This window comes from Natrix helvetica, assembly GCF_964273705.1.
Source record: "Natrix helvetica genome assembly, chromosome: Z".
NCBI classification, from domain to species: Eukaryota; Metazoa; Chordata; class Lepidosauria; order Squamata; family Natricidae; genus Natrix; species Natrix helvetica.
The window spans coordinates 43,402,705-43,430,554 of NC_138554.1; the positions used below are offsets into that span (position 1 = coordinate 43,402,705).

The following is a 27,850-nucleotide window of genomic DNA, read 5'->3' on the forward strand; positions in this document are numbered from 1 at the left end:
CTTCCTCCAGTAGCTGGGTGCCAAGGAAGGCTGGGCTCCCTGCCAGCCCACATATCGCCCCCCTTATCGCGAGATGCTTGCAGCCACAGCATCTTTTTTTGGTATGCCTGGAGGTGCTTCTTGAGGCGAAAGATGCAGCAGCTGCAGGCTTCTTGCAGCAAAAATTACCGGAGCTGCTCTGCTTCTTGAACACGCTGCCACCACCGCCCTATTCCATGCGCCAGCCGCGAATGCACACACTGTTGCCTGCTGCGCCGCTCCACTTGGACTTGCCTGGGCAGCGTATCCGGCAAATGGAACAGGGCGGTAGCAGAGCGTTGGGTTCAAGAAGTGGAGCAGCTCCTGTAATTTTCACTGCAAGAAGCCTGCAACCCCGCATCTTTTGGCACAAGAAGCGCCTCCAGGTGCACTGAAAAAAAAAGGCTGCAGCTGCAAGCATCTTGCGACAAGGGAGGCGAGATGTGGGCTGGCAGGGAGCCCAGCTTTGATGGCTCAACCCTGGCTTGTGTTCCCTGGCAGCCAGCCATGGGAGGAAGGTAAGGATGTGTCACATGGCAAAGGGAGAGTGGCAGGCCTTTGACAGATTAGACCAGGCCTGGGCAGAAAATAGGTAGAATAGAAATTCAAAAAAATTTCCTACCGGGTTCTGTGGGTGTGGTTTGGTTGGGGGGGGATTTCATGTGACTGAGTGGGCATGAGTTGGTCATGTCCACTCAGTCACAGAACCCACCCACCCACCAAGCCACGCCCATAGAAATGGTAGGGGAAAAAATAGAATTTTACCACTGCTCCAAGCACCGTGAGGACCAATATGGCAATGTGAAAAGGCTCATAGCAATGTAAAGAGGTTTATTTTTATATATGCAAAGTCCTTGCCAAATTATTTCTCTAAAATTTGGAACTTGAACCAAATGAATTTGAATGTGATGTAAGTATTAGATGCTTCTCTCCATGTATATATAAATGCTGATTCCACTTAATTGTTTGTATAATATATCACCTATTTCCATTGCTAGAAAGGTTTGTTCCATCCCACAATTGTATTTCTATGGCCTCTGAAATTGAAAAAACAGGTTAGATTAAAAATACCCAAGCAAGCAGGGTAACTGAAATTCACAGGAGTTCAGCACTTTTTCTGCTGCAGGCTATTTTTTTAAATGTAATCCCTGACATCCTCTTGTATGACAGTGGGTTAACAGCAGGGAAGGTTTGAAGACCTGATTCTCCTGCTGTTTAGTTTCTCCCTCTGCAGGGGGAGAATTTAAATAAAGGATGGGAATAATATTGACACATATAGAACAGAGTTAAAATCTGATTAAAAACAGGGGGGGGGGAGAATGTGGTGATTTGCGATCTTAACCAGACAAAGCTGGGAAGGAAAAAAAATGTTGAGATTATTGTTAGTCTCCCTTAACCCAGTGCCTCCCCCAGATGCACTGGATTAGTCATTTCTCAGCATCATGGGTATTAAGATCATCAGAATGAAATTCAGCAGAGATGTAGCTATCTGCCTGGGAGAAGTTGCTTTAAGTCTTAGAAACACTGATTCCACCTGGCTTTATGTGGCCAAAAAGATGGAGCTAGAGAAATGACATTTGAAAGACGTTTCTATTCTGTTATTTACTTCTAAAATTCAAATTTGTTCTTAGTTTGCAGGAAAAAAAATAGATTATAAGCTCCAAGGACTCATGCCTATTGCCCATTGGCAGTCTGAAACCTTGGGATAAGGCAGGCTGTAGATCTTAACACATACATTTGTTAATAGAACCTGGAGATAGGAAGACAGTTGCCTCAAGAAGAAGAAAGTCCATGTAACCCTTCTCCCCCTCTCCACTTGTTTTTTTAAAAATAAATCCTGATGTACAGATAGGTTGTTCCAAGGAGACCATCCCCACAACACAGAGGTACCATACATCTGTACATGACCCTTATCTTACAGCAGTATAATAAAATATAGTTTCAGTAAGGAGAGAGAGAGAGAGAGAGAGAGAGAGGGAGGGAGGGAGGGAGGGAGGGAGGGAGGGAGAGAGAGAGAGAGAGAGAGAGAGAGAGAGAGAGAGAGAGAGAGAGAGAGAGAGAGAATGAAAGAAATACAGTGGTGTCAAGTATGGAAAGATGTTTACATTTACACTGTTACCCCAATAATGTCAACATGCTGCCATTGCAAGAGAATAATGAGGCAAAATGTGCAGCTAGTTATTATATAAGAGCTATCTAAAGCAAGATGTGAAGTGGTGAAAAGTGTGTAAAACAGTCGCCAAAATATGGGAATGCTTTCTCGGCTTCTACCTAAGTGTGCAGTTTACAAGTCTTCCAGAACGACTCACAAGAAGCCAACACAGACAAAAAGAGGAGCTTCTTTTGTGGGGAAAAAAAGCTTATTATTCAGTGCAATAACATAAGAACGTCCATGCTACACTTTTGGAAGTTGGCTCTATTTCTCAGCAGCATTGCTAAAAGTGGACTTTTAATGTAAAAGACCAACACAAAGACACTTGTACCAGCAATTGGAGGCCAAGGCTTTTTACATCTGTTAAACGACCAACCCCCAAATACCCTTTGTAGTAGCATAAGAGGCAGAGAAATCTGACCCACTTGGATATCCCTGTGTAAAACAGGCACAAACAAAAACTTTATGATTTGTTGTGCCCTCAGTGGGTTGGAGTTCATTAACCTGTTCTCCTACCCCACCTCAAAACACGCAAACCTGGATTATTTTCTTACCCATCCAACCCTGAGATCTTTCAGAGACATCAAACTGAACCATGTAAATAAGAGTCTCACCATCACCAGAAGCAACCTCAGTACTTAGCAATCAGGTGGTGAAGGTGACTGTGCCCTGCTAAGCCTAATTCCAGCATATTTCTCATTCCTTTACCCACCTTTGTGGCTGGTTGAAGCACTGGAGAAATATTGCAGGTCCTGCCCATAAAGAGCAGTAAGGAGAGGCAACCCACTTTAAAAACCAAGGCAAAGAAGAAGACAAGGGAGAGGCAAAAATATTCACGCTTCAGTCTAATGGAAACTTGGAGGTATTTTAGAGAGAAAAGAGCCCCTTGTGGTGCCTCCACTTTTCATGCAGCATCCAAGAAAGGTGGGGTGGGTATGAGGTGGGCAATCTCTTTAAGGAAGCCAGAAGAGAAAGGACGGTGGAACAGACCTCAGATCTTGCTGTTCTCCAGGTGTGAATCAATGTGTTTTATCAAAGCATCATCTGGATAACCGATGGGAAAGGCCACCTGGCAGAGAGGGCAGCTTCGGATGTCAGAGTCTACTGTTTCCATCAGCAACTAAGGGATACAGAGAAGGAATGCAAAGTAGAGAAAGGTATCATAAAAGTGAACTTATTAAGTCTTTATTTTTGTCAATTACATTAATTACTAAGATTCTGAAAGGTGGATCTTTTAGACATACTCCCATCATGGAATGGTAGATAGCCTATGACTCTCTGTGATATATATATATGTTACGGTGAAAGACCAAAATCTGGTGAATGTCGACATTCACCGGTGAAAGACCAAATATTTCATTACATTGTTTTACATTCGGACCTTCACCGGTGAATGTCGACATTCACACAGTCGCTTGGTGTATGACCGAAAATACCCTTATCCTCTCGACACCCTTACCCTAAATCCCCTTACCCTAATACCTCAGCTTCTCGCTTCCTTTTAAGCGTCTTCTTAAGGATCGCAGGTTTAAAAAAAAAAAACTCCGCGAATAGAAGACGCTTAAAAGGAAGCGAGGAGCTGAGGTATTAGGGTAAGGGGATTAGGGTAAGGGTGTCGAGAGGATAAGGGTAATCCTCTCGACACCCTTACCCTAAATCCCCTTACCCTAATACCTCGGCTCCTCGCTTCCTTTTAAGCGTCTTCTTAAGGATCGCAGGTTTTAAAAAAAAAACTCCGCGAATAGAAGATGCTTAAAAGGAAGCGAGGAGCCAAGGTATTAGGGTAAGGGGATTTAGGGTAAGGGTGTCAAGAGGATAAGGGTATTTTCGGACATACACCAAGCGACTGTGTGAATGTCGACATTCACCGTTGAAGGTCCGAATGTAAAACAATGTAATGAAATATTCGGTCTTTCACCGGTGAATGTCGACATTCACCAGATTTCGGTCTTTCACCGTAACATATATATATAACTATAACTTCCCAAAAATTTCAAAGCCAATGGTGAAGGATGCTAAGAATTGCAACTCAGCAACACTGAGAGAGCCACAGGTTCTCACACTTAATGTAACAATTTAGCTGGTAACAATTGAAGTTAAAAGGTAAAACATAATCATTTTTAAATAAATTTGTGGTTAAAATGAGAGGTTCCTGTTATGGAAAAGTGACCACAGTCACAGGGAAAGCATATAACTAGATGTGGAAAACTCCAGAGGGTATACACATTCTGTGAACTATACTTTTTAAGATCCTTATGCAGATCTCTGAGCATGAAACAATATAATTAAATAGCATCATCCTGTATTTGACATCAACTGTTAGAATAGAACAAATAATTTAAGTGATTTTTATATACGACCAAATGTAGCAATTAAGTTTTAGATCTTCCCTGTCACTTTATAGCATGTAGTGTTCTGCTGAAATCTGACACTACTGGTATCACTAAAATTATTTGCATTCCATTCATCAATGTAATATTATTCTTAACTTCATGAAATATTTATCTATACAAATTACAATTTATCTGTAAGATTACTTAGCTTGCCTCCCTTTATTTTTTTTGGGGGGGGGCGTAAATCTTGAAAGATATATATGCAAACATATGTATTTAAGAACAATGATCAAAAATAGCTAAACCAGTCTTCTGCAACTGATGCCATCCAGATAGGTACAATTTCCTGAATCCAAACCTCCCTGGAGGCTGTTCCAAGTGCTGTACTCCCAAAAGAAGTGGAAGTCTTCAGGATAGGTATTCCCCAGACAATTGCTAATTGTAAAAAATCTTGATTCCCCTTTCTTATCAAAGGCATTCTGCATAATAGGGTCCCCAACTTCCCCGGTCCGTGGCCTAATATCGGACCACTGCCTGTTGGGAATCAGGCTACACAAACCATCCCCTGCCCTACCAGCACCGCTGCCGGTCCGCAGAGCCAGAAAAGTTTGGGGCTGCTGCTGTAGAAGATACTTCAGGCTCCCTCCCTTAACAGCCTTGATACGTAACCTCTTTTAATTTATTTTTAAACTTGTTAAAATGATCCCCATTCTTAGAAAAAGCCTTCTGTACAAGGTACATGAGGCCCCTCACCTGACAGCTTTCTTTTAACTGAGGTACATTTTATAGTTTTAAGTGGTCATTAGCATTTTGGGGCCACAGTTAAATGATCTTCTACTGCCGTTGTTCTAGTTAATTCTATATTATATAGGACTATAAACATGTTTTTGTATGGTCTTTATTGTACAAGCCAGCATGAGAATGAAATTCAAAATAAGCAGTAAAATGAAATAATGTTAATCAAGATAAATATTGAACATGAGAAAATAATTAAACTACCATGAGCATGCCTACAAACATGTTACCAAAATATCATTTCCATCCTTGTTGGAAATAACTGGGCAACTTTAGAGTGCAAACTCTGATCAGATGTGGGGAAAATGTTGCAAATTTGTGAAAGGTCAAGCATCTTCTAGAACATTATGAGGAACTACTTGGGTTGGATGTTAATTGCTAAGATTAGGTGTGATTTGAACAGATTTTAAAATTCTGAAGTTAAATAATCTACTTGATTCATACTATTGATCATTGCATCTTTTCCAAAATGGGCATCAACTTGAATTCAGGCATCAATGTGAATTCCTACCCAAGATATACTATGTTTAGGGGTCCTTGAAGCTGTACTCATAAGAGGAGGAGCCTGATGTATTAGGATGATTGTGTCACCAAGACCTTGTCAATGTGTAATTAAAAGATGGTTATCCTATCTTGGGAAGATTGGGTCTCACAAATTTTGTTTCCCACCCAAAAGATTAAGTGTTTGGTCTGTAGTATTAAAATATACACCATAAACACTTTGCACCCTTAGAAAATCTTTGTAAGTAAAATAAATTGGGCAATGAAAGATCATTTAGTTAACTGATTCTGAACTGAGTTAAAACTGGGGTGGGGAAAAGGTATAGAATACACATGGCATTGCATGTTGCTTACATTGATTGAGGGCCAGGACTGAGCATGCTCAGCCCTGGAGTACGATGCATCAATCCGGTGCATGGAGGTGTCGGGAATGGGGAACCCTGCACAGAAGGAGGCGCAGCGGATACCCCCTACTTCAGGGCTGGGGGGGCTTGGGAGGGCCCAGTCGTCTTCATCCGAGGACTGCTTCTCAAAGCGCAAGTGCTCTTCGAAGTTGTCTCTGGCATAAACCTCGCAGTAGGGACGATGCTTTGGTAAGGTGGATATTTCTGGCTGCAGCCAGAGAGAACGGTTCTGTTGATACAGAGCAGCGTCGCTCACCTCCGAGTAGCTTCGACGACCTTGGAAGCTTGCTTTGATATGGTGACTGGAGGGCTTAGAATATCCCAGATCCATAATGTTTCTGTCAGCCCCTGGAGATCTATGTTGTGAAGTCATGGCAGGTGATGAACAATTTTGGACTGGTGAGCAGCGCTGCTGGGCAGGAGACTGGTTGGGTGGTGGAGCTGGTGAACGCCGCTGGCTAACAGGAGACTGGCAAGGAGGGGGGGCTGGGGAACGACGTTGATGTGCAGGGGATTGACCAGGTGGGCCTGGGGAACGCCTTTGTAAGGCTGGAGATTGGCTTTGAGGAGCAGAAGGCCTCCCTTGTTGAGCTGGAGACGTACATTGAGGAGCTGGAGAACCACGTTGCTGGGCAGGAGAATGGCGCTGGGAATGGGGAGAATGCCGTTCACCTGGAACAAGGGACAGAAGAATTGATGCTTTGAGGATGCATAAGATATCCACGGCAATGACTGACCAACTTCCAAAAGATCCCTAGACAATTTTGAAAGCTCACATGATCAGTACGAGTCAAAGCTTTGGTGCTATACACTCATTACATACTAGTTGGTTCTATCTGATTCTTAATAGAAAATATGTTTTATTTAAAAAGTTTATAGCAAAGGTTTAAAGAATTGCAAACTTTCTTGATTGTGATTGAAATTAGAATCATCATATTTATCAAAGCAAGTGGGAAGGGGTGAAGTACCACCTATCTCTGCAACATTTAATGCCCTTTTCTTTGCACTTTCACAAGGTAGGTATTCTAAAATCCTACTAGCTAAGTACCCATGTTCTGTGGGTATATAGAAATAGTTCATCATGTGTTGTTATAAAGATAGTCAGAATACTTATATCTTAACCATGTATTATCAATAATTAAGAACAATTTAAGTGAATTTATTTCTCTCAAATATGAAACTTTCTATTACTGATACAATATAGTGGCTAAATTCGGTGACTCTGTAATGAAAACAAGTTAACAACTGATCCAAGTCTAATCATTGTTGCTTTCCCTTTTTAATAAATGTGTGTTATTTATTGATAGTTGATCATTTTTCCCCATTGGTCTGTCTGATACATAACTTTTGATTGCTGCAAGAAGAGGAGGAGGAAGAGGAAGAAGATGAAGAGAGAGAAAAAGGCAACCACTTGATATCAACCCTCCATGACTATAATTTAAGCCTTGCGTGCTGCAGGCCATCTATACAGTCATTCCATTATGCCCAAATTCCACTCACTGTTCATGACCTGCTCCTGCATAAGAGTCCGGAGAATCTGACTTTGAAGAGAAGTTAGGTTTCTTAGGCGGCATAGCTCTTCGGTGAGTTCTGTGTAGGCCAGGGCTAAGTTTACTCTAACAAAAGACAAAAATAGGCAAAGCTAGAAAATATGTAAATGATGAATATTTTGAACACAGAAAGCAATTTCTCCCAGCTGTTCTTTTCCTTTTACTGCAACTTTTCTGGGCCATTGTTGGTAGAAAATGCTGTAACATCTTCCTTTGAAGCTGATTTCTGAAGACTCCAGTCCCGCTTACAAGTATCATGAGCAAACTATCTTTTCTTCAGTAGGTTAGTAACTACTAAACCCTGAGCCACAGACAAATACTTTTGGCACCATCTCATCCTTCCATTGTACAGATAAGGGAAAAAAGATGATCAATCATACAGATAGCATCTGATCTTGGGATACTTCATACTTTAGGCAGTGGAAATTTCTTCATTCCTTCACAAGGGATTCTGTGCAAGTGGATCTCTAAAATATTTCTGCGCCAAAACAGTTGTGGATACATAATTAGTTAGATTATTGCCATACCCTAGATAAAATGCAGATAATAAGTTTAAGTTGTAAGTTCAAAGGTCCTTGAATTTCAGGGGTTTATATCTAATGGTAGTATGTAGCAATAGCAGCACCAGCAATGCTCTGAGCAGCAATGGGTGATGATTTCAGCGCTTATATGTGGCATATGTCAACAGCATTATCAGATCATTATAAATAAATAAATGAGAGAGTCCTGGGGAATGTCAATCATTGGTGGTATTCAGCGGGTTTGGGTGAACCAGTAATGATGATCTACAGGTGGCCGCCCCTGCCCCGGCTCTATGCATGCAATCCGCGCACTGGAGCAGAAGGTGCACGCTTTCACGAAGTGTGTGCACATGCTCTCACAGTTTCAGTGTGCAGCAAACTGGTGGTAAAATTATATGAAACCCACCTCTGATGTCAATAGAGGGGATTTTCCAAGAATGCTTTACGAGAACACCCTTGCATCACAAAATCAATTGCTCTAATGTGCTAATATAGAAACCAGCTTAGTAACATTTCACTAATGAAAAATTAAGCAATTGGCAAGTTTATGGTTATATTGTGGCACTCTGCCTAATTTCATATGCCCTCTGTAAGGAAAACCCCCTTCCCTGACAACATCTCTTAGGAAAGAGATAAGAGATGAAATAAAATGATCTATCAGGAAAACCTGATACGAGTTTGTGAATTCCCTCTGTAACTTGTCAGGAATGCTTCACAGTAGAGAATGACTGCAGTGATTACTCCCAATTGTGTCTCCAACATCAAATAAAGGAGGACACATAGGTGATGGGGGAGTTAGCATGGAGCAGTGGATTTAATTGGCTTAAATGTCACCTTACATCTCTCCTTTCTTTGGAGTCCTAAGGAATCTCAATGAAATAGAACAGTAGCCCAAGTTTGTCATTTATAGTCCTCAAGTAAAGAATATAAATATATGTCTTGGATTTTATTTTGCAGGTGTATGCACCTGTTGAGAATGACGCCAGGGATAATCCAAATCCAGATATAACAGAAGTGCAACTTCCAGAATTGTGGGTCACTAGGGGGAGTAGTAAATCTAAAAATACAACTGAAGGAATCAACTTGGGAAAGGCTATTGTGAAGTTGGTTCTAGGGTCTCAATATTATTTTAGGACTTTTAAAATGAATCTCAGCAGTAGGGATAATTCTCATACCTGGCCTATATACTTAATGCTAGAGAGAGAATGGCTGAAATTTCACTTCAGAGGTATAACTTTAGCAAGGATAATTAAAGTAAAAGTTTCATAATTCCTCATGTCCTTGTCCTACCTAATTTGTACAAGAACCTGGCCTGCCATGGGAAGCATTTTGAAAAATGGGCAAGCTTCTCCCAAGAAATCTACTGTGTATCTGCCTCTGACTGGTCTATGACTGTAATAAACTGAATTGAATTGAATATTGTGTATCCAATACCTATTCTTGTCAATTACAATAGTATTTATCAGACCAAATGATGTGCCTAGCATTGAGTTAAAGACAAGGACAGCTCTTGATGATCATACATCAAATATGATTGAGTTCAAGTTTCAACTGGGACACTTTTCTATCTAGTTTTTTTTTTAATCCTAAAGGATCTAAAAGGGTACTGCATATTGTCACAATATTCTTAGATGATTTGCCATTAGTAGTAAGACATTCTAATAATGTTTTGGATAAAACACAGGTTAATATTCGGCAGCTTCATTGAAAGTTTAATATCAATGGTGAAATTAAACAGATGCAAATATTTCATTAATAATTTAATCACTATTATAGAATGATAAACAGTGTCAGATAAAACAAAAAGCAAAAAAAAAAGTTCCCAGTTGGGCTTGAAAATGGATCTTACTGCCAAAAATAGCACTTCCATTTCTAAGATAGCACCACGTCCCAACTAACTTTGTCCTTCTAATAGCTTTTATTAGAGTGTGCTTTTAAATCTGATACCCCTCTTCTTTTATAAACCCTAAACTTAACCACCATTTAGGAATTTAGAACTGCTTAACACAACACCATGTGTATTAAGCAAATAAAATATCAGGGGTCTACCAATGTACTAACCACTGAAAAGGGGCTTTCTTTAATTTATTTGTGTGAGGGCACAGGAACTGGAAAGCCCTCATTCTTTCCAAACCTACAATAAACTGGGGACTTCCCCCCAATACATTCAGATCATCTTGTTTGGTATGAGGGAGAATATCAGTATGATGAAAATCAGAGATTTAGCAGGATGAAAAAGAGACTCACTCCCTTTGGACCCTGCAAAAAGGAGGACAATTTTCATTTTTTAGCCCCAGCTTTGGAAGGCTAAGAAACAACAGTTTTGGAGAATGATGTTTTTTTATCAGGTCCAGCCAAGGGACAAAATTGTTAACCTCTCTTCTCCTATTTCTTGCAACCTCAATAATTACTAGGCTCTTACTAAATCAGCAGAATATATGGTATTAGGTAAATTCTAGGGGAGGTGAGGGATCTCTAATTTGAAAAGCTATTCTGGGATCCAGGCATCTAAAGTAGCTTCAAGGTACTTCTGGTCAATTCTGAGTCTTGTGTGAAAAAACTTTCTCCACCCATGACTTGGTAACGGCCAGACAGATCCGCCTGTATAATCAAGATCAGGCGAGGCAGGGGAAATAATGTTTCCCTATCTATTGATCGGCAGGCCGTCATCCAACAGCCTTGTTGAGAGTCCTAATCCTAATTCTGACTGCTCTGAACACTTTGCACAGCTCTTCACCAACAAAGTTACTCAACCTACCTGATTTTTCCAGGAAAATCAGCTCATGGTCCCCCATATTTAGGCAATAAGAGATGCTGAGGCTAGAAGGTGATTTTGCCCTCACTCCCTGGCAAACTTTTTGCCTAGTTTATATGCTTATTGATTTCTTTTTGTTTCAGTTTTGACCGTTGAAGTTAACCGTCTGACTGTTTTGACTGTTAACTATTGCACGATACCGAGTTAACTTCAGCTTGAGTTTTAATTTATTTAATAATGGCAATATATTCTGTTTATTTTGTGCATCTATATTTCCTTGTTGAAGTCAGAAGGTTCAGAGAAGTAAGAAGATTCAACACTGATAATTTTTGTGCTACTAATTAACAACTGATAGTTTGATAAGGTGAATGACAAGATAAAACCCAGGAGGTTACAACTTTCTTCACCAAGACGTTGTAGTTGATTGTGCTGTGTAGACACTTCAGAACCAGGAAACCTAGTTAAGAGAAAAGTTGGCAGCACAATAACAGTAACGGAATATATATATATCCATACTTCAGCACTTGCAATATATACGTATATAATGCAAGTGCTGAAATATGGATACTTTTTCTCCTTCCTCTTTTATTCTTGCTAATTCATCTGCTGTATCCACTTGATATTTTTAAAGATGAAATTTTTTAAAGTACACAAATAAGAAGAAAATAAGTTTCTGATTCTCATGATTAGAACAGGAAAAATAAACCTTAAGTACTTATGCCAAATGAAGATAGTGGAACTGCAACAATTGTGGTTTTGTGTCCTCAACTGCAACCACTAGCACAACTATGTGGTTTAGTTGCATGCTTGGTTAAGTTATATTTTACCTAGAAACAAATGAAACCACTAAGTTTGCATTTCAAGGCCCAATCCAGAAAATCATTGATATAAAATAGACCATGTATATGTTACACCAGGTCTCTTAATAGTCCTTATCAACAGCCCTTTAAACTGGGCCAGTGTTATTCTTCCCACACTACAGATATGGAAGAAAAATTTTGAAGAAACAATTTCCCCATAGCAATTTTCCACAACCTTGGTATCTGCCAAAAACACAACTTTATAGTCCTAGAATTCCACAACCAGCATGCAATTGCAAAGAATTCTGCACATTGTAAGTTATATATATGGAGGTCACACAGTTTGGAAAAAGCTATCCAAGTGTAGAATGTGATTTGAAGTACCCTAGCTGTTACTGCAATACATTTTCACAAATTATTCACATAGCAATGGAATAGAAAAATTAGAGAAAAATATGTATGCATTTTGTGATTGTGCATATTTGAATCATTCTGCTGTCACATCTATCTACATAATTGTTCTTTCAAGGCAAGCTGGATTGTTTGAATTTTTATTATTCAAAGTCTAAGGAGATTTTTCTGTTCAGTTGTGTCCAATTTTCAGAGACTGTTTGGACAAGTTCCTGTAGGTTTTTTTGGCAAGATTTTTCAGAAGTGGTTTTCTATTGCCTCTTTCCTAGAACTAAGAGAAAATTACTGACCAATTGGTTTCATGCTTAAAGCAGGACTTGAATTCACAATCTCCTGTTTTCTAGCCTGATGCTTAAACACTACACCAAACTGGCTGAACATTTGTTTGTTAGGATAGGCTTAAATATGAATGAATTTATATCTATAAGTGAGCAAAACTCACTTAACAACTGCCTTGCCTGACAACAGAAATGTTGGGCTAAATTGTGCTCATAAGTCAAGGACTGCCACTACTGATACATACAGTATATATGATATTGTATGCCAGACAGGTATGAGTCCCCATCACTTAAGAAAACTTTAGTCTTTTCTTTTTTAAAAAATGAGCAAACACAAAGTATATGATTTCAAGTATCTGAACTTTATAGGGTCTCAGTTCCAAGGATGATTGTCTTGAATATGATGGACCAGAATTAGCATCCCCACCGATAGATATAGCCTAAATATCTGGAGAACAACCATTTCAAAATGACTAATTTATGGCCTGATCAGACTGTTTATTCCTTCAGGAGCAAGAAGGAATAGCACTTTTTCCTCATGCTATGTTTGCCCAACATTATGGAGAAAAATCAAATTTAGTTAAATACTGTAGCTGCTTCTTTCCTCACACAGTCTGTGCTCAGGTGAACATATTCTCATGCCATCTCTACCAATTAATTAATTTATCTGCAGCCATTTTCATTCTGTAGCATTATCTCTTTGGTAACTATCTTCAGTCTAGTGCCTTTGAGATGAGCTAAGAAGATGCTCTTAAAGTATTCATTATAATTTCTGAAGATATTTTAAAAAGCAAACTATGCAGAAATATATTAACATAATTATGAATGCAATATATTTAGCTAATGTCTCCAAAAATGGTACGTGGAAAACATCTGGTAAATGATTGGATATTTGAATATCAAATATCATTTGAATATCATTTACCGGATATTTTTGCACCAATCAGTATCTACCAATCTCCACTCAGCAAAGATTACTTGGTTGTTTTTTAAGGAAGGTGTAAGGGCTATCTCAACTCCCTGGAAAAACATGCTTATGATCTATCAGCATATGACAAGTTTGATAAAAACAGAATTAGAAAACCAAAAAAAAAAAAGAATATTAAAATACTACACATTTATGTATATGTGATTTGATGCAGCAGAACTTTGTTATATCTGTTTTGTAGCTTGGTCATAAATCAATATTCTGGAAAACCCAGAACAAACAAATATGATAAATGAAAAAACTGAGAAGGGGGCTTTACATGGTTTCTAAAAGGATTATGTGCGGCTCTAAGAGTTGCAACAAAAATTGGCCTATAACTGTTAATTTTATTGGGACAGAAAGGGACAATCATTTAACATATGCAGAAAGGTCAAATAGTTGCATTTAATTTATTTAAATTTCATAATATGAAATGTATAATGTTATAATAATTTAATTTTAAGTTTGTTCTTTTTGGAATATTATAAAATGTTTTGATTACCTCTGGATTTCGCCCAACTTCATATAAATTTACTGACAGTTTATTGCCATTCTTTCTGACATTCTGATTGCCATTTGGAATTAATAATTTATCTTGGATAATATATTCATTTTAATAACTGCTATTTTTATGCTTACCTAAATTAATCCTTTTAATTAGTGGCCTCCAACATTTTGGGCAGCAGGGACCGATTCCATGGAGAAAGGTTTTTCTGTGGCCCAAAGGGGTGTGGTTTCATGTGCTGCCTACATCCTGAAAATGGGGCTTTGCTTGTTTGCGTGGATTGGTTTCTGGCATGCCACGGACCAATACTGACCTACAGACTGGGAATTGGGGATTACTGCTTTAATAATCTAATGTAATATTTACAGTATGATCTCCCATATTCCACTCAAAAACAAAACATTGCCTTTCATTTGATTTTAACTTTTATTCATTATTTATTTATAGTTATTTTATTTCACTTATAGTGATGTTATTGCTACATTTTATATTTTGTATTTTTTTTCATTGTCATAAGCCATGCTGACTGTTAATGCAAATAGAAACAGGGGACTATAAATTCAATAAATAAATAAATAAGCAAACAAGCAAACGAACAGCCTACAATCAGAAAAACGTATACATTTCTACAGTTAAAAATCTTGCCGTAACACAAGTAACACCTTTCCCTTGTAAAAAAATGTGACAATCAATAAGTCTTTAAAACTTAGCTTATGGTCTTTATTAATATTCCTTGACTTATGTTAAATACATAGAGTTAAGAGAGTAGACGGACTGGATTCTTGTGAAGAGAGCTTATGTCAAAAGAAACTTCATTTCATGGAACTGTTTGCTAACCAATGTCACTGTCCTGTCTGTAAAGATATATTTTAGATCGTCACATTAACTTCCTTTTGTAATGCTTCACCATATTGCTCTGTTAAGAAAAAAATCACCCTCTTTAAAATTTTAATCCAAAATAGCTCAAAAGGCAGTTCTTTTCTTTTAGTTCTTTTATCATCAAACCACAGCTATTGATATATCTCAAAATCCACTCATTCATTTTTAAAAAAATGTTCTAGTACATTCTCTAAATTTTTGTTTTAAAAAAACCTCACTAGAGAACAATAAGAATCTATATCAAATATTGGAAATTTTAAATTGTATCAAAACTTTACACAGGAAAGTCCAATGATTAATATATTTTACTCCATAATTTTTTAAAAATGTATTTGTTCACACAAAATGTTTAAAGAGACAAAAGTTACACTTGCACAGTACACTAAGTTTTCTTGATGTTACCCATACTTAGCATTTTGTAGTTTAATATATTGTGTGAATCCAATTGTTTACTTAGTTTATGGTTAAATATAATATGTAAACCCAGAAAATGGGCTTATTCAGCAAACCCAGAAAATGGGCTTATTCAGAATTAATTGTTTCAGAATGAAATAAAATGAAAACCACTATGTGGGAATCATATCTGATCTTCCTTGTCCCTGGAGGAACCTTTCTATAGTTAAAGTAATTAATTAAATAGCCCTTTTTATTTTTTAAACAATGTTTGATCAATGGTTTGTCGGTGCTTAATTCATCTATTTACTCTGAATATTTCCCACAAAGATTGACATTATCATCATTATTTTCATTACCCTAATCTCAATAATTAACAACCTCAAGAGGAAATATGCATAAAAATCAAAAATCAAGCAAGCAATGGACAGCATCTCTATTTGTATACAAATGAAACCTCAGAATGTAATCAGAAAAAAATGTACATTTCATTATTTTCTAAGTTTCTATTCCTCGTGGTTCTCGAAAATATACATGAGAGGTTTTGTTAATAAAAAAAGGACTTTGCTGGTTTTTGGTTCTCACTGTATATACTCACTGTAGACTAAGGGTTGGTATAGTTTATGCCTGTGATGGCGAACCTATGATACGCGTGCTACAGGTGGCACGCGAAGCCATTTGTCAGGGCACGTGAGGCCAGTGCGCATGTGCGCACTGGCCAGCTGACTTCAGCCTTCTTTTGAGGCTGTTTTTTTGCCCTCCGGAGGCTTCCTTGAAGGCTCCGGAGGTCAAAAATCAGCCCTATGGACAAACCGGAAGTCAACATTCCCGAACTTCCAGGTTCCCCATAGGTCTGTTTTTCGCCCTCCCCAGGCTCTTAGAAAGCCTCTGGAGCCTGGGGACAGTGAAAAAAATGTGACAAAAGAGGGGGGGTCATGTGCATAGCATTATGGGTGTGGCACGCTAGCACACGATCCCCCTGTGCTTCCCCTGCTTTTAGCACAGGAGCCAAAAAAGGTTCGCCATCACTGGTTTATGCAATATAGAATGAATGGATGAATATTTTACATGGATTTATATTTAGTAAACATGGAAACTGTTCAATGTGTATGATGTATATGAAGTAGAAAATGTACTCATCAAAGTATTCATATTGTCTTACTCTGTGATCTATAGTGGAAAATAAATATGATAAAGCAATATAAAGTAAAACATAAAATACTTAAACCAGTAGCTGCAAGACAAGAATTAAAACTAATTTAACCTGTCTTCCATTGCTGCCCCATTTATACCCAATTTTCAGGAGACTCGTGAGATCATTTTCCCTTTGCTTAAAGAAAGAGTTCCTGAAATAAATAAATAAATCGGAACAAATTATGCAAAGTCATCCACAAAAGCCAACATTTTCATCAAAACAATGAAAGAAGCATATTGTTGCAAATGCAAGCTCCCTTCCTTTTATACCTGTGTGTACATTACAACACAGCACATACATGCACACAGAGTTTACAGTGTAGCATTGTGCCATGGCATTTTTCATTGGCCTACCTTGCTCCCTCCCTGAAGACTAGTTGACCTGTGGTCCTTTCAGCCTGCTGTTCTAATTTAACTGTCCATTTCAAAACTTTCACTGCCTCTTGACCTTGAATACGACAGCTTTCGAAGAGAAGTCATTCTTGGCCAACACATTTTTATAATGTTGCCTCTCTTTCTTTTCCATTATATACCATCTTTTCTACCAAGGACTACCATTATTGAAAGTGTGGGGAAACCAGCCTGGGACTAGAACAAGAGAGAGATACAAGGAGATTTCACTCCTGCCCTGTTCTCTAAGTAATTTGATGCATATCACTTGTAACGTTTACAGCGAAAAGCTGTCCCCTTGCACTCTAATAAAATGCCACATAGCCTCATGAAAGGATCATCCAGTTAAAATCAACTGTCCTGATTTTAAAGAGTACAAAAAAAAAAAAATCCACCATCATTCCTCCTATTGCAGCTCTCAGGATCAACCCCTACCAAAACATCTTATCAATCAAATCGATACTCATACATCAAAACACAAAAAAATAATATGTTCTGATCAGATTAGAAAGAGTAGCTGCTCTTATCCCTTGGGAACCTGATGCCAGAGGAAGAGGCATGGAAGCAATTGCCTTCCATTCTCTTTTTCAGGGTTCTGTCTTCAGAGTTGTTGGTGCGAATGGTACTAAGCACAAGGGAAGGAGAATCACACTTCTCCATTTCCCCTGCCTTCCTCCCTTTTGGTTCATGATTCCATTCATCCCACTAAGCAGATGATGATGACCAAGTCTTGCATAAAGTGAGGGATCAAGCTGGAACAGATTTCAAAAACTGCCTTTCCCTCCTTTTAAAAAAAAACTTCAACAAATACTTTGGAACACAACTACTCAACCACCTTTCCTCCAATGTAATGCCCTCTCAATGTCTTAAAACTATAATTCCAATATTTCTTAGAATGGTCAGGAAATTGTACTCCAGCATATCCGAGGGACACCAGAATGGGAAAGACTGTCTTAAGTTTTTCATGTATATAATTAATTTCTGATCATTAACGTAAGGTACTTTCTTAATGGCCAGTTGGCATCAATAAGAACCTGGAATTTGTCTTATTGGTTCGGGTCACAGGAATATCTTAATCCAGTATGTTTCTCACAGCGATGCCTCTGAGAGGCCCACAAGCAGAAGGCACCTGTCTGTTTCTCTCACTGTGCTTCCTCTGAAACTCAGGTTCTGCCATTTTGAGAAAAGAAGGAAAACTTCTCTATTTTCTCCATGCCCCCATGACATAATACAACTCAAATCATATCCCCTTCCCCCATGGATGATATTCTCCATTCAAGTTAGGGTTACTTATATAATTCTGGCTGTGGACTGCAAAATTCCATGTGACTTGCAGGAGAGATATTTAAAAGAACATTAATATATAATCAATCAGTATTTAAAAGTCCAAGAAAATATAACCAGCAATATTACCAGCAATTCATAAATTGGCAAGCATTAATAGTAGCAATAAAATGCAAAGGAAAATGCCACTGAATATCACTCCTCCTTTTTTCCCCCTGTGTTCTAAGAACTATAATTGAGATCACTCAGAGAAAAATCACACCCACAGAATATGTTAGAACTTCAGGAAGTTCAATATATTTTGTCCAGAAGTGAGAAAAAGGTCAGAAATAACCAGCTTGGGAATAGGAGTAATCAGATGTCCTTTGCATCAGAAATGGAACAGGCTCCATTTTCTGTCTAATAGGCATATTTGGCATTATTGCTGCTTCTCAAATGGTTGTCATAGAGACTATGTATGGCAAGGTAAATAACATCTTTAATACAAGATTAGTCTATGCCACTCACACGTATACATAAACATATGTGCACCGAAACACAGACATGTTTTTTCCAGGCCAAACTGATGTTTGCTTTTTTCTGGACCTGAACTTATTGTCATTTTTATTTTCTAAGCATGCAACTGGAGTCCCTATGAGGCTGAGGAAAGACTGAGCAATCTATGATACCCTGCCCCCCCCCCCCAATTTTATCTCTCTCTTTTCTAAATCTCCTCTATTCTCCCCAGTTGTGCAGTGGAACACAGGGGTCTCTTTGTGGCTTCTAGGTGGCTAGAAAAACTCTCAGCCACTGTGGAAGGAAAAAAGTATACCTCATAAACAAGACCAATCTATACACAACAAAACAAGAGAGCAAAAAACCACAGTGTTATCTGCCAACTAAGGGCGGATGAATGGGCAGAGTATTGTGGGAGAGGAAGCAGCAAGGCAGTATAGAAGTACCACCCTTTTAAAAAGGGCTGAGAATGAATGGAGCCACAAAACCTTTATTTGTCACATATAGTTTGAGTGCTATTTTTAAGGTTTCACACTTGTGATATATTTACCAGCTAAGGTTGTCAGTGGGACAATGACCACTGAGATTACCTTATATATGATCTTATTTTTAGAAATGAGGACCACTAAGAACTGTGTTGTGTGCTCCTGAAAAACCATGAACAGCAGTACAAGAAAAGTTAGAGTATCCGCTTCAAAACTGAATCTAAATTTCTGTGATTTGAAGGCTTAGATTACCAACTAGAATATATTAACTTAACCCAAGAAACAGATGTCCAAATCATTTTCAAAAGCAGTCCATAAAAAGAAAGAATGTGTTGTGAGCAAGTACTGCTGTCTCATAATTCACTTGCAGCCTTGGATATTTTGTCATCTTCTAAATCGATAGTGCCCCAAATTACACAATCAAGGAAATACTCGTGTGTGACATTCAGTTGTTTTCAACCTTAAATTTGGTTCATCTTATTTCTATATCAACTGGCATTTTTTTAAAAAGTGCCCCAAAATTCTTACATTTAAATTTAGATTACAATTTAAATGTTTCAATATTCAACTAAAAGTATGCATTTCAAATACACAGTATCTCACAATGTAAATATTTATAGTAACCCTACACCTTTTATTGAACAAATATATTGGAAAATTTATGGGGAAAAAGTTCTTAAGTGCTCACATTGTCTTATGTAACAAGGCATAAAGTCTTATCGATAAAAAATGTGATCAGAATAAAGATTCTCTGTATAATCCCGGATGTCAGATGTTGCTTTAGAAAGATTACTACAAATTCTCTGCTTATGTTATGAGCTCGGTTTTCCTTAACTGAGTCAAGCTGCTTTCCTGATGCTATCCTTGGACATAGCTCGGTACTTTGAACTCAAAAAATTTGGTTTTAAAATCCAAGCAGAGTAATAAATCACTGTACTTTTGGAATGAAACCAAAACTTTATATTGAAATGGAATAGAAAACAGGGCAGGAAGAAATACCCATCCAAGTAATATTGCTACTGCAGTTTTCTTTTCAAAGGAGTACGCTTATGTTGATGAACTCATAACAGAAAAAGAGAATTGCAAAATGAAAACAGGTTTTGGTGGGAAAAAAAACCCAGGGAGATACAATCGTGTGTTACAATCAACACATATATACCATTACAATCAACAGACATATATCATGGCACCATAAGCTTGATACATTGGAGCACAATTTTTTATGAAGTATATACTCTATTAGAAGCAAAGTTTACCATTATTTCTTTGCTGTAGCTGTGATATTATATGCCAAGCAGTAACATTTCATGATGAAAAACACTTTACTCTATGCATTTAGAAAATATTTATATTTTAATAATCTTTAAAATTATTTTTATTAGTTTTGTTCAGCAAAATAATAAAATAACTTGAGTTCACCAATCTCTACCAAGACTGAAGAAAGATAGGAAAAATATTTCTGCAAAGCAGATATGCTATAATTTGCAGAGCACAATTCAAAGGGCAAATGTTGGAAACACTGTAAATCCTATCTCCTGTGCCACCTCTAAAAGACCAGTTCTTCCCCAAAATAGGAAGTTATCTCGGAATTTTATTTGATTTGCAAGTACCTTGCAAAATTCTCCTTGCACACTTAGGAAACTGAATTCAGGATTTGACATATCTTTTAGAACTTATGTGAGCAATCTGCAGTTTTTCAGAAGTTGTTAGTTACGCTAGTTAATGATAAAAGGTTTTTTTCTTATAGTTCCTTGAATTTGCCATCTCTGCATCAAGACAGAATTGCAACTGAGTGCAAGGTGAAAACTCCCCCAGATGGTAAGAACCAATGGATTCTTACTTTCCTTGGACTTAGAGCCCAAAGCCCAAGAGAAAATGAAAGAGGAAGTATTTATGAGTCAAGTCTTTTTTTATTGCACTTCTGCGAATTACAAACCCCCAGGAAATTTTTTGACAAAACCCCCATAAAAATGAACAATGTTTTTGTGCAGTCTCCATTTATTGAAAAGAAAATTCTGCAGATATTTTCTCTGACTATCATTTCCTATAGTGAATGGAGGGAGGAGGAAGAGGAGGTGGTGGAAAAAAATGTCATTTGGGCTTTCAGGTATCAAACCAACCTTCCAAATCTGGTGTTCTTCAAATGTATTGGGCTGCATAGGCATTCCTTATTTGGGCTGCAAATATCCAGATGACCATTAAAGAGTAGTTAGTGGTCACCTGGATATCTGCAACCATTTATAGAATGCCTGAGGGTAATTTCCAGAAGTTTAGATATGTGCAATTGCATCCTGAAAATGTTATTACTTTTATTTATTTCTACTCGATGTTTTAGTGCAGCCACCTTTACGGAATGATTTAAAATATAATAAACATACATTAAAATAAAATATTTATCAAACTTATACCATACCTGCCCCCTCCGCCCCCAAAAGAGGAAAATTGCAATTTCTGCATTGCTTGATAATGGGCTAAACTGTTTCGTATATCATCCAAATTCATGGACCTTTCAAGAGATGATCATACAATACTTTTGTTTTTAAATATGCAAGACTATTCAATTAAACAACAGAGGAAACTAGGTTTCATTTTTTTTAAATTGTAAGAGTTTGTTTTAATGCTTCCTATTTATCTTAAGATTATATAATAAATAAATAAATATAGATATAAAATCCAATCTCTATTGCAGTTTAACATTGCTACAGTTCTAAAAGAGAGCTTTTACATGCATCATTGGGTTTTATTCATAAAGATAGTCCTATTGCTTTACCATATCAATTTCTTACAGCAGTGTTGCCAAGCATTACAATGAATTTTTAGTTAGATCGGCATTGGAAATCTTCAATTAAATTATAGCCTCAGTTCTAATGGAATATCAAATGCTGTCTTACATTTCTGGTACTCCACCAACGTATTTCTTATGCTTTTAGTTATAAAGCTTTATACTTTGGAATTTTCCATTTTCTACAATTTAAAAAGGGTTTCAAAAGCTACATATGAGCTATTTTACTTGTATTTCTATGATTGCTTTTCTTAAATTATTGCCCTTTCAGTATAATGTCCAACATAAATTAAATATGTAGATTTTTATGCCACACTAAGCCGTTGAAGATAAAATCTGCTGCCACAGGCACCAATACATGCCAAATTGTGCCAAGAACCATATTAAGAACAGGTATAGATTAAGGTCTTTTAAGTTATCACCGATCCAAGGTTTCTAGAATTGCAACCTTTTCACTGTAAAGACTTCTTGAAGTCAAGCTTGGTTCTTGATGACTATGGATGCATCTATTGTGCACATCTAACTTTTATGGCAAGACCATAAAAGTTATTTGCTGCTGCCTTCTTGTGAGATGGATTTTCAATTTTCTAATTCAGCCTGAAAGTCTGATTTTTTTCTGATGCTGCCATTCCAAATATTAACCCGTTCTGAACTTGCTCAGACTTTTTTCTAGATCAGCTGAAGTTTTACCACAGCTTTGATCTTCTTTTCCATCCTGCACCATTTTACATGTTTAATTTATGGAATCTATTAAATATTTGGGGTTTTTGCTATAGACTTTGGCAAATGCAGATTTAAAACTAAATCAATGTTGTAATCCCTTTTTTCTCAATTTTGCTGAAAGGTCTTGGCTACTTTTGCCACCACTCAGTCTTGATGTATCAAATGGGAATAATAATGATCTGCAGTAACCTTTTGAATAGTTACTTCTGAAAAATCTGAGAAAAATTATATTTAAATTTAAATTATATTTAAAAGCTAACAATTTGACCATGCCATAAGGCTTATCTTCCCTTTACAAAAACGATTTCATCAAGTTACAAAGAAAACATGCAGCACAAGATCCAATATATAAATTATTACTTCTTGTGCTTCAGTTAGCAAAAATGGAAGGTTTATCTGGATTTCTAATAGTAAAAAATGCAATGCTACTACATAGATCTCCTTTACATATGACAAAGGAATATCTTGCCATGTGCTACCACCTAAATAATGGGGTGCAATATATTTGGGGTCTCTCCAGTTTCCTCTTTTTGACATGCTGCTGTCAAAAAGAACTTAGGTTTTGAAAAGTATTTCAAATCACTGATGACGTTTTCATTCACTGACTTTGTTCCTCTTTTTTTCTTTTTAGTACAACCTTCTCTGATTAAAAATATTTTAAGAGCATTCTTATGCTCACTTATTGAAAATAAGTTAAGTGTGATCAATAGAATTTACTTTTACTTACAGGGTCACATTTTTTTATTTGTGCAATTTAATGATAATTTGACATTCTATAGTTTTAGAATAGTAATCTTATTAAAAATAGCCTAAATAAAACTAAATGGAAATTTACTATTTCCACTCACATGTAAAGAACCAGAACGGATGTGTTTGTTTCAAGCTGGCAATTGCAGAATCACCAGTTCATCTACACAATGCTCAGTAAGAGCCCCTTCCTCCCTCCCAACTTTGCATTTTTATTTTCCAAAAAGAGAAATGAAAGGAAGAAAAAGACAATGAATGAGGAGAACATGATTAAAACTAATAATTCTCTCCGCCTCTTTGTGGTAAGGTTTGGGAGTGAAGTGACTAGTTCAAGAAGTTCAAAAGACCAACATGAAAGAAATTGGCACCTAAAAAAATAATAATACATTCTACTGCCAAGCGATGAAAAAGCATAATTGACAAGAAACGGAACTGCAGTTACAAGAACACCGATTACAAGAAAGTCAAAAGGGCTGTTTCTTCTTCTCAAGGACTGGCATGATTTTAGAGTGTGTGTTTTTGTTCTTTCCCACTTTTCTTCACCCTCTTGAGTTTAGAAAATTTGTTCTTAATTAAACCCATTTATTTCATCAAGGTCTATTTGTACATTTATATTAGGTCAACAAATTCATTCAGAACATGCTAATATCCCTGGACAACACTATCAACTTTTCACTTCCATGTTTGAATGAGCTATCATAATGCTTTTACAGATACAATTTTCATAGCACCCTGTACTACCAAGATCTCAGCAAATTTAAGAGAGAAATTCAGAGAGGCAGAAAAAGGGAATGGTGTATGTATTTCAGATCTGACAACAATCTTCTTCACCTCTTTTGTCTACAGCTTTTGGTGGGAGGTCAATGACTGCCCTAAAGAATTGCAAACAGGTACTCTCTGTATGTGTCTCTGGAGATAGATCAGATAGAAATAGGAAAACTGAGACAATTATATTCGTGAACAAAATGTCCATCAGAGTAAATAAAACCCTTCATTTCTCAGAGAATCCTTCTCTATATATGACATATCACTAAGAAATGAGGGACATAACCATCAATTATGATCTGATAGTATTTCTCTATTGACCTATTTTCATAAGCCATTTGTCACAATGCGATTGCAGCCAGAATGCTAGGCTAAATAGACCTCTAGAATTCTGAACTGGTACTGTAATTTTTATTTTGTCATTGCTTTGTCTGACTCATCATACTAATATCCAATAAAGTGAAATTAAATATGTGTAAATTGCAGGCAACCAATATTTAAAATTGTTCCCCTGGTTATTTATTTTCTTTCTTAACATCAGAAGAAGTCCCTTTTATTCTTGTTTGTAGCAAAACCAAATAATCTTTTATTGTTTATTGAATAAATTATGGCTAGCAATCATGGTTTAAAATAATGAGTCCAATCACTATAGAATGAGTCCGTTTTGGCTAGTGATGAAAGGAAGTTTTTGATTTCCATTCCATACAACATGTATTGTATTATGAACTTCTACATGCCTAGGTCAGTCTGACATCCAAAGAAAAGAGCTACATTCTCTTTCAGCTGTATCTCAAAAATAACCATTACACTGGATTCCTTTGGCTGAGAGCTGCTGAAATATAAAATTCAGTTCCGGAAAGCTTTTGCAAGTGATAGATTTAATCCCCACCACACAATCCTCAACCTTTTGTATTTTTTGTGCTAGGCTATAATAACCATTATCCACAGCCAGCAGGGAAAACTGTCTAGGCTTATAGGTAGTGGGAAAATTGACTAGGATTATAGGTAGTTTGAATGCACTATAGGAAAAGCAATCTTGCAATTATATGAACATTAGAAAAATGGGCCATTTCCTCTGAACTTATTAAATCTATATCAATCTGAACATATAAGATCTTACAGGTGTCTTCCTTTTATCATCTTACATTACATCACTGGGTTGCTATTTGGAAAACAAAAATCCTTTCAGCCATCTGCAAGCAAACCCTTCTTCATTAACTGTTCTCAAGAATGTCATGATCAATCCACACTTTATCTCCTTGATTTTTGTTTTGGTACACAACTATACATTTGAACATTGCCTAATGTCAAGGGATGCCCCTTCACACTTTATGTGATGTGGGAAAGGTATACTTTACATATTGGCATTAGAAAACAAAATAGTAGAGATCCCAGGCACAGTAGTATGAAATGCAGTTTAGTTTGACTTTGAACTAGTTCAGTGAGAAGAACTGGAAAAGGAAGATATACATATATTCCTAATTCTTAACATAATTCAATTTAACAAGTTTCTAATAACTAGAAGTGAAACTGCTAAGCAAAGACTTTATCAAACTGGCAGTTATCTGTTTCAAGATCAAGCAACAGTTCTTTCAGTAATTGTCAAATAGTCCACAGAATTTATTTATTTTTATCTTCCCTTTATTTTTCTTATGAATAACTCAAGGCAGTGAACCTAATATTTCTTTCTTCCTCCCCCTATTTTCTCCACAACAACTGTGTGAGGTGATTTGGGCTGACAGAGAATGGCCCAAAGTCATCCAGCCGGCTTTCATGTCTATGATGGGACAAGAACTCACAATATCCTGTTTTCTAGCCTGGTGTCTCAATCACCTGGCTATTCACTATTCAAGATTATTTCCAGGTTCTTCTACATCTAAACTACAAAACATACTCTAGTGTAATATTTTTTTACATCTTATATCGGCCTTTTTATTATTGCAGATCTTTTAAAAAATCTCGTCCCTTTTTTGTAAAAAAAAAAAAATCATTTTTAGTGTTTGCTAAAACAACAAATGTAGTGTTTACATGTTTGCTAGCTATTTATTTATTTATTTACTTACTTACTTACACAACACCTTTATTATTTTACATAATTTGTATTATGTCACCCATGGGTGCAAACATGACTAATATTTCACCCTCTTCAAATATTCTCCACAACAATAATCGGAGGAGGGGGAGGGAGGGGGGGGGCAAAGTTGTCCAGCTGGCTTTCTTGTGGGACTAGAACTCACAGTCCAGTGGCTTCTACACTGGTCCCTTTTTTTCTAGTGTATCTAAAATGATTTTCTCCCCAGTGCAACTATACAAAACATTAAGTACATGATGCAGGGGTGGGATCCTACACGAACCGGTACCCACTTGTTTGCGCATTTTGCTTGCGCATGCGCATTTTGCTGCTAATGATTGTGTGCATGCATGAAGACCATTAAAAGCTAATAAACAAGATGCCAACAACGGCAACAGAGACCAGAAAACCAGTTCGGGGGCATAGCCAGCCTGGGTTGCTGCTAGTTCCGTGATCCAGCCCAGATTACCACTACCAATTCGGCTGAACCAGGCCAAACCAGGAGCAACCCATCTCTGAAATGGTGAATGTATTTACCAGGTAACAGAGAGATTTTTTTCAGACAAACCATCAGGTTAAAAAGTAGCACCTTGTCATTGATCCCAGTGACATAGGGAAATACAGAGTAGCATCTGTTTGCTTTTTGGCAAGGCTTCCTTTTCCCCTTTGCCAATAAATGCCACCAAATAGAGGAAATTGCACTTTTAATAAAGCTCCTTGCAAAATATTTTATAAAGCAATAGCAGTAAGAGGTGAAAAGAACAAACAGACCAGCCCCTTGAATCACCCTTCCTGAATTTACATTGCTTTAGATTACAGATTAGATTTCTATAAACGCAAGGGTCCTGAAGAATTTGCTACAGCCGCCCAAAATTAGTCTGCCACAGCATCAGACATCAAAGGACCTGTAACCTATTTATCAAGTAGCTAAAATGTTACTTTGTTTTTTTGCTAAATATGGGAATGAAAATTGTTATAACAAACTGCTAAATAATTGATACTTTTTCCACCTTGTGAAAGAAAATTCCACCTAATATTATTTTTAAAAACGATTCGAGAGAAGAGATGGCCAGTAACATAAGAATATGTTTTATGTATGGCCCAAACATATATAATTAAGTATGTGTGTTTTGAGTTGGAAGTCCCCAATTCAAATCTTCTCCAATAATATGAATATTATCATATTGAACAATATGAATGAATATGAGCATAAGGCACCAGTTTGCTCTGCTCATCCTTTTCCCTCATTTTCTTTCACATTTCCCTATCCTTTGGCTTTCTTCATGGTTGTCCCATGAAGCTTTGTTTTCTTCCTGTCTTTCTTATACATATGCACACATTCTTCTGTAGCCACATCCACTCTCATCATTAAGGTGCACCTTTCCATTCACTTTCAAGGCCACAGGTACCACCTGAAAGAAAATAGCCATTCCAGTTGTTGTTTGGTTTTGAGGGGAGGAAGCAAGTCATAGCAGGAACCAGATACCAATGAACAAATGCTCAGGGGGGGTGTTAAGAGTGCACATATTTTGCTATCTCTAATTGGTGGGCAAAAAGTTATCAGCAATGGGTTGGGCTTTAATTGGTAAATTGACTTTGAATATCAAACTGAAACAGCAAGCTTGTGACACTGTACAACAGTACCTCCATTA

At 37.1% G+C, this 27,850-nt stretch overlaps 1 protein-coding gene across 3 annotated transcripts in view; it reads right to left on the minus strand.

The window, feature by feature from the left end:
* Nucleotides 1-436: 436 nt before the first annotated feature.
* TBKBP1 (TBK1 binding protein 1) overlaps nt 437-27,850 on the minus strand; it is an 83,749-nt gene continuing 56,335 nt past the window's right edge. For all 3 annotated transcript variants that reach the window (XM_081969730.1, XM_081969729.1, XM_081969731.1), the window contains exons 8-10: nt 7,704-7,819; nt 6,154-6,875; nt 437-3,290 (exon numbers count right to left, since the gene is read on the minus strand). In XM_081969730.1, coding sequence (XP_081825856.1) covers nt 3,162-3,290; nt 6,154-6,875; nt 7,704-7,819 — 967 coding nt within the window. In that variant the 3' untranslated portion in view covers nt 437-3,161. The remainder of the gene's footprint in view (nt 3,291-6,153; nt 6,876-7,703; nt 7,820-27,850) is intronic.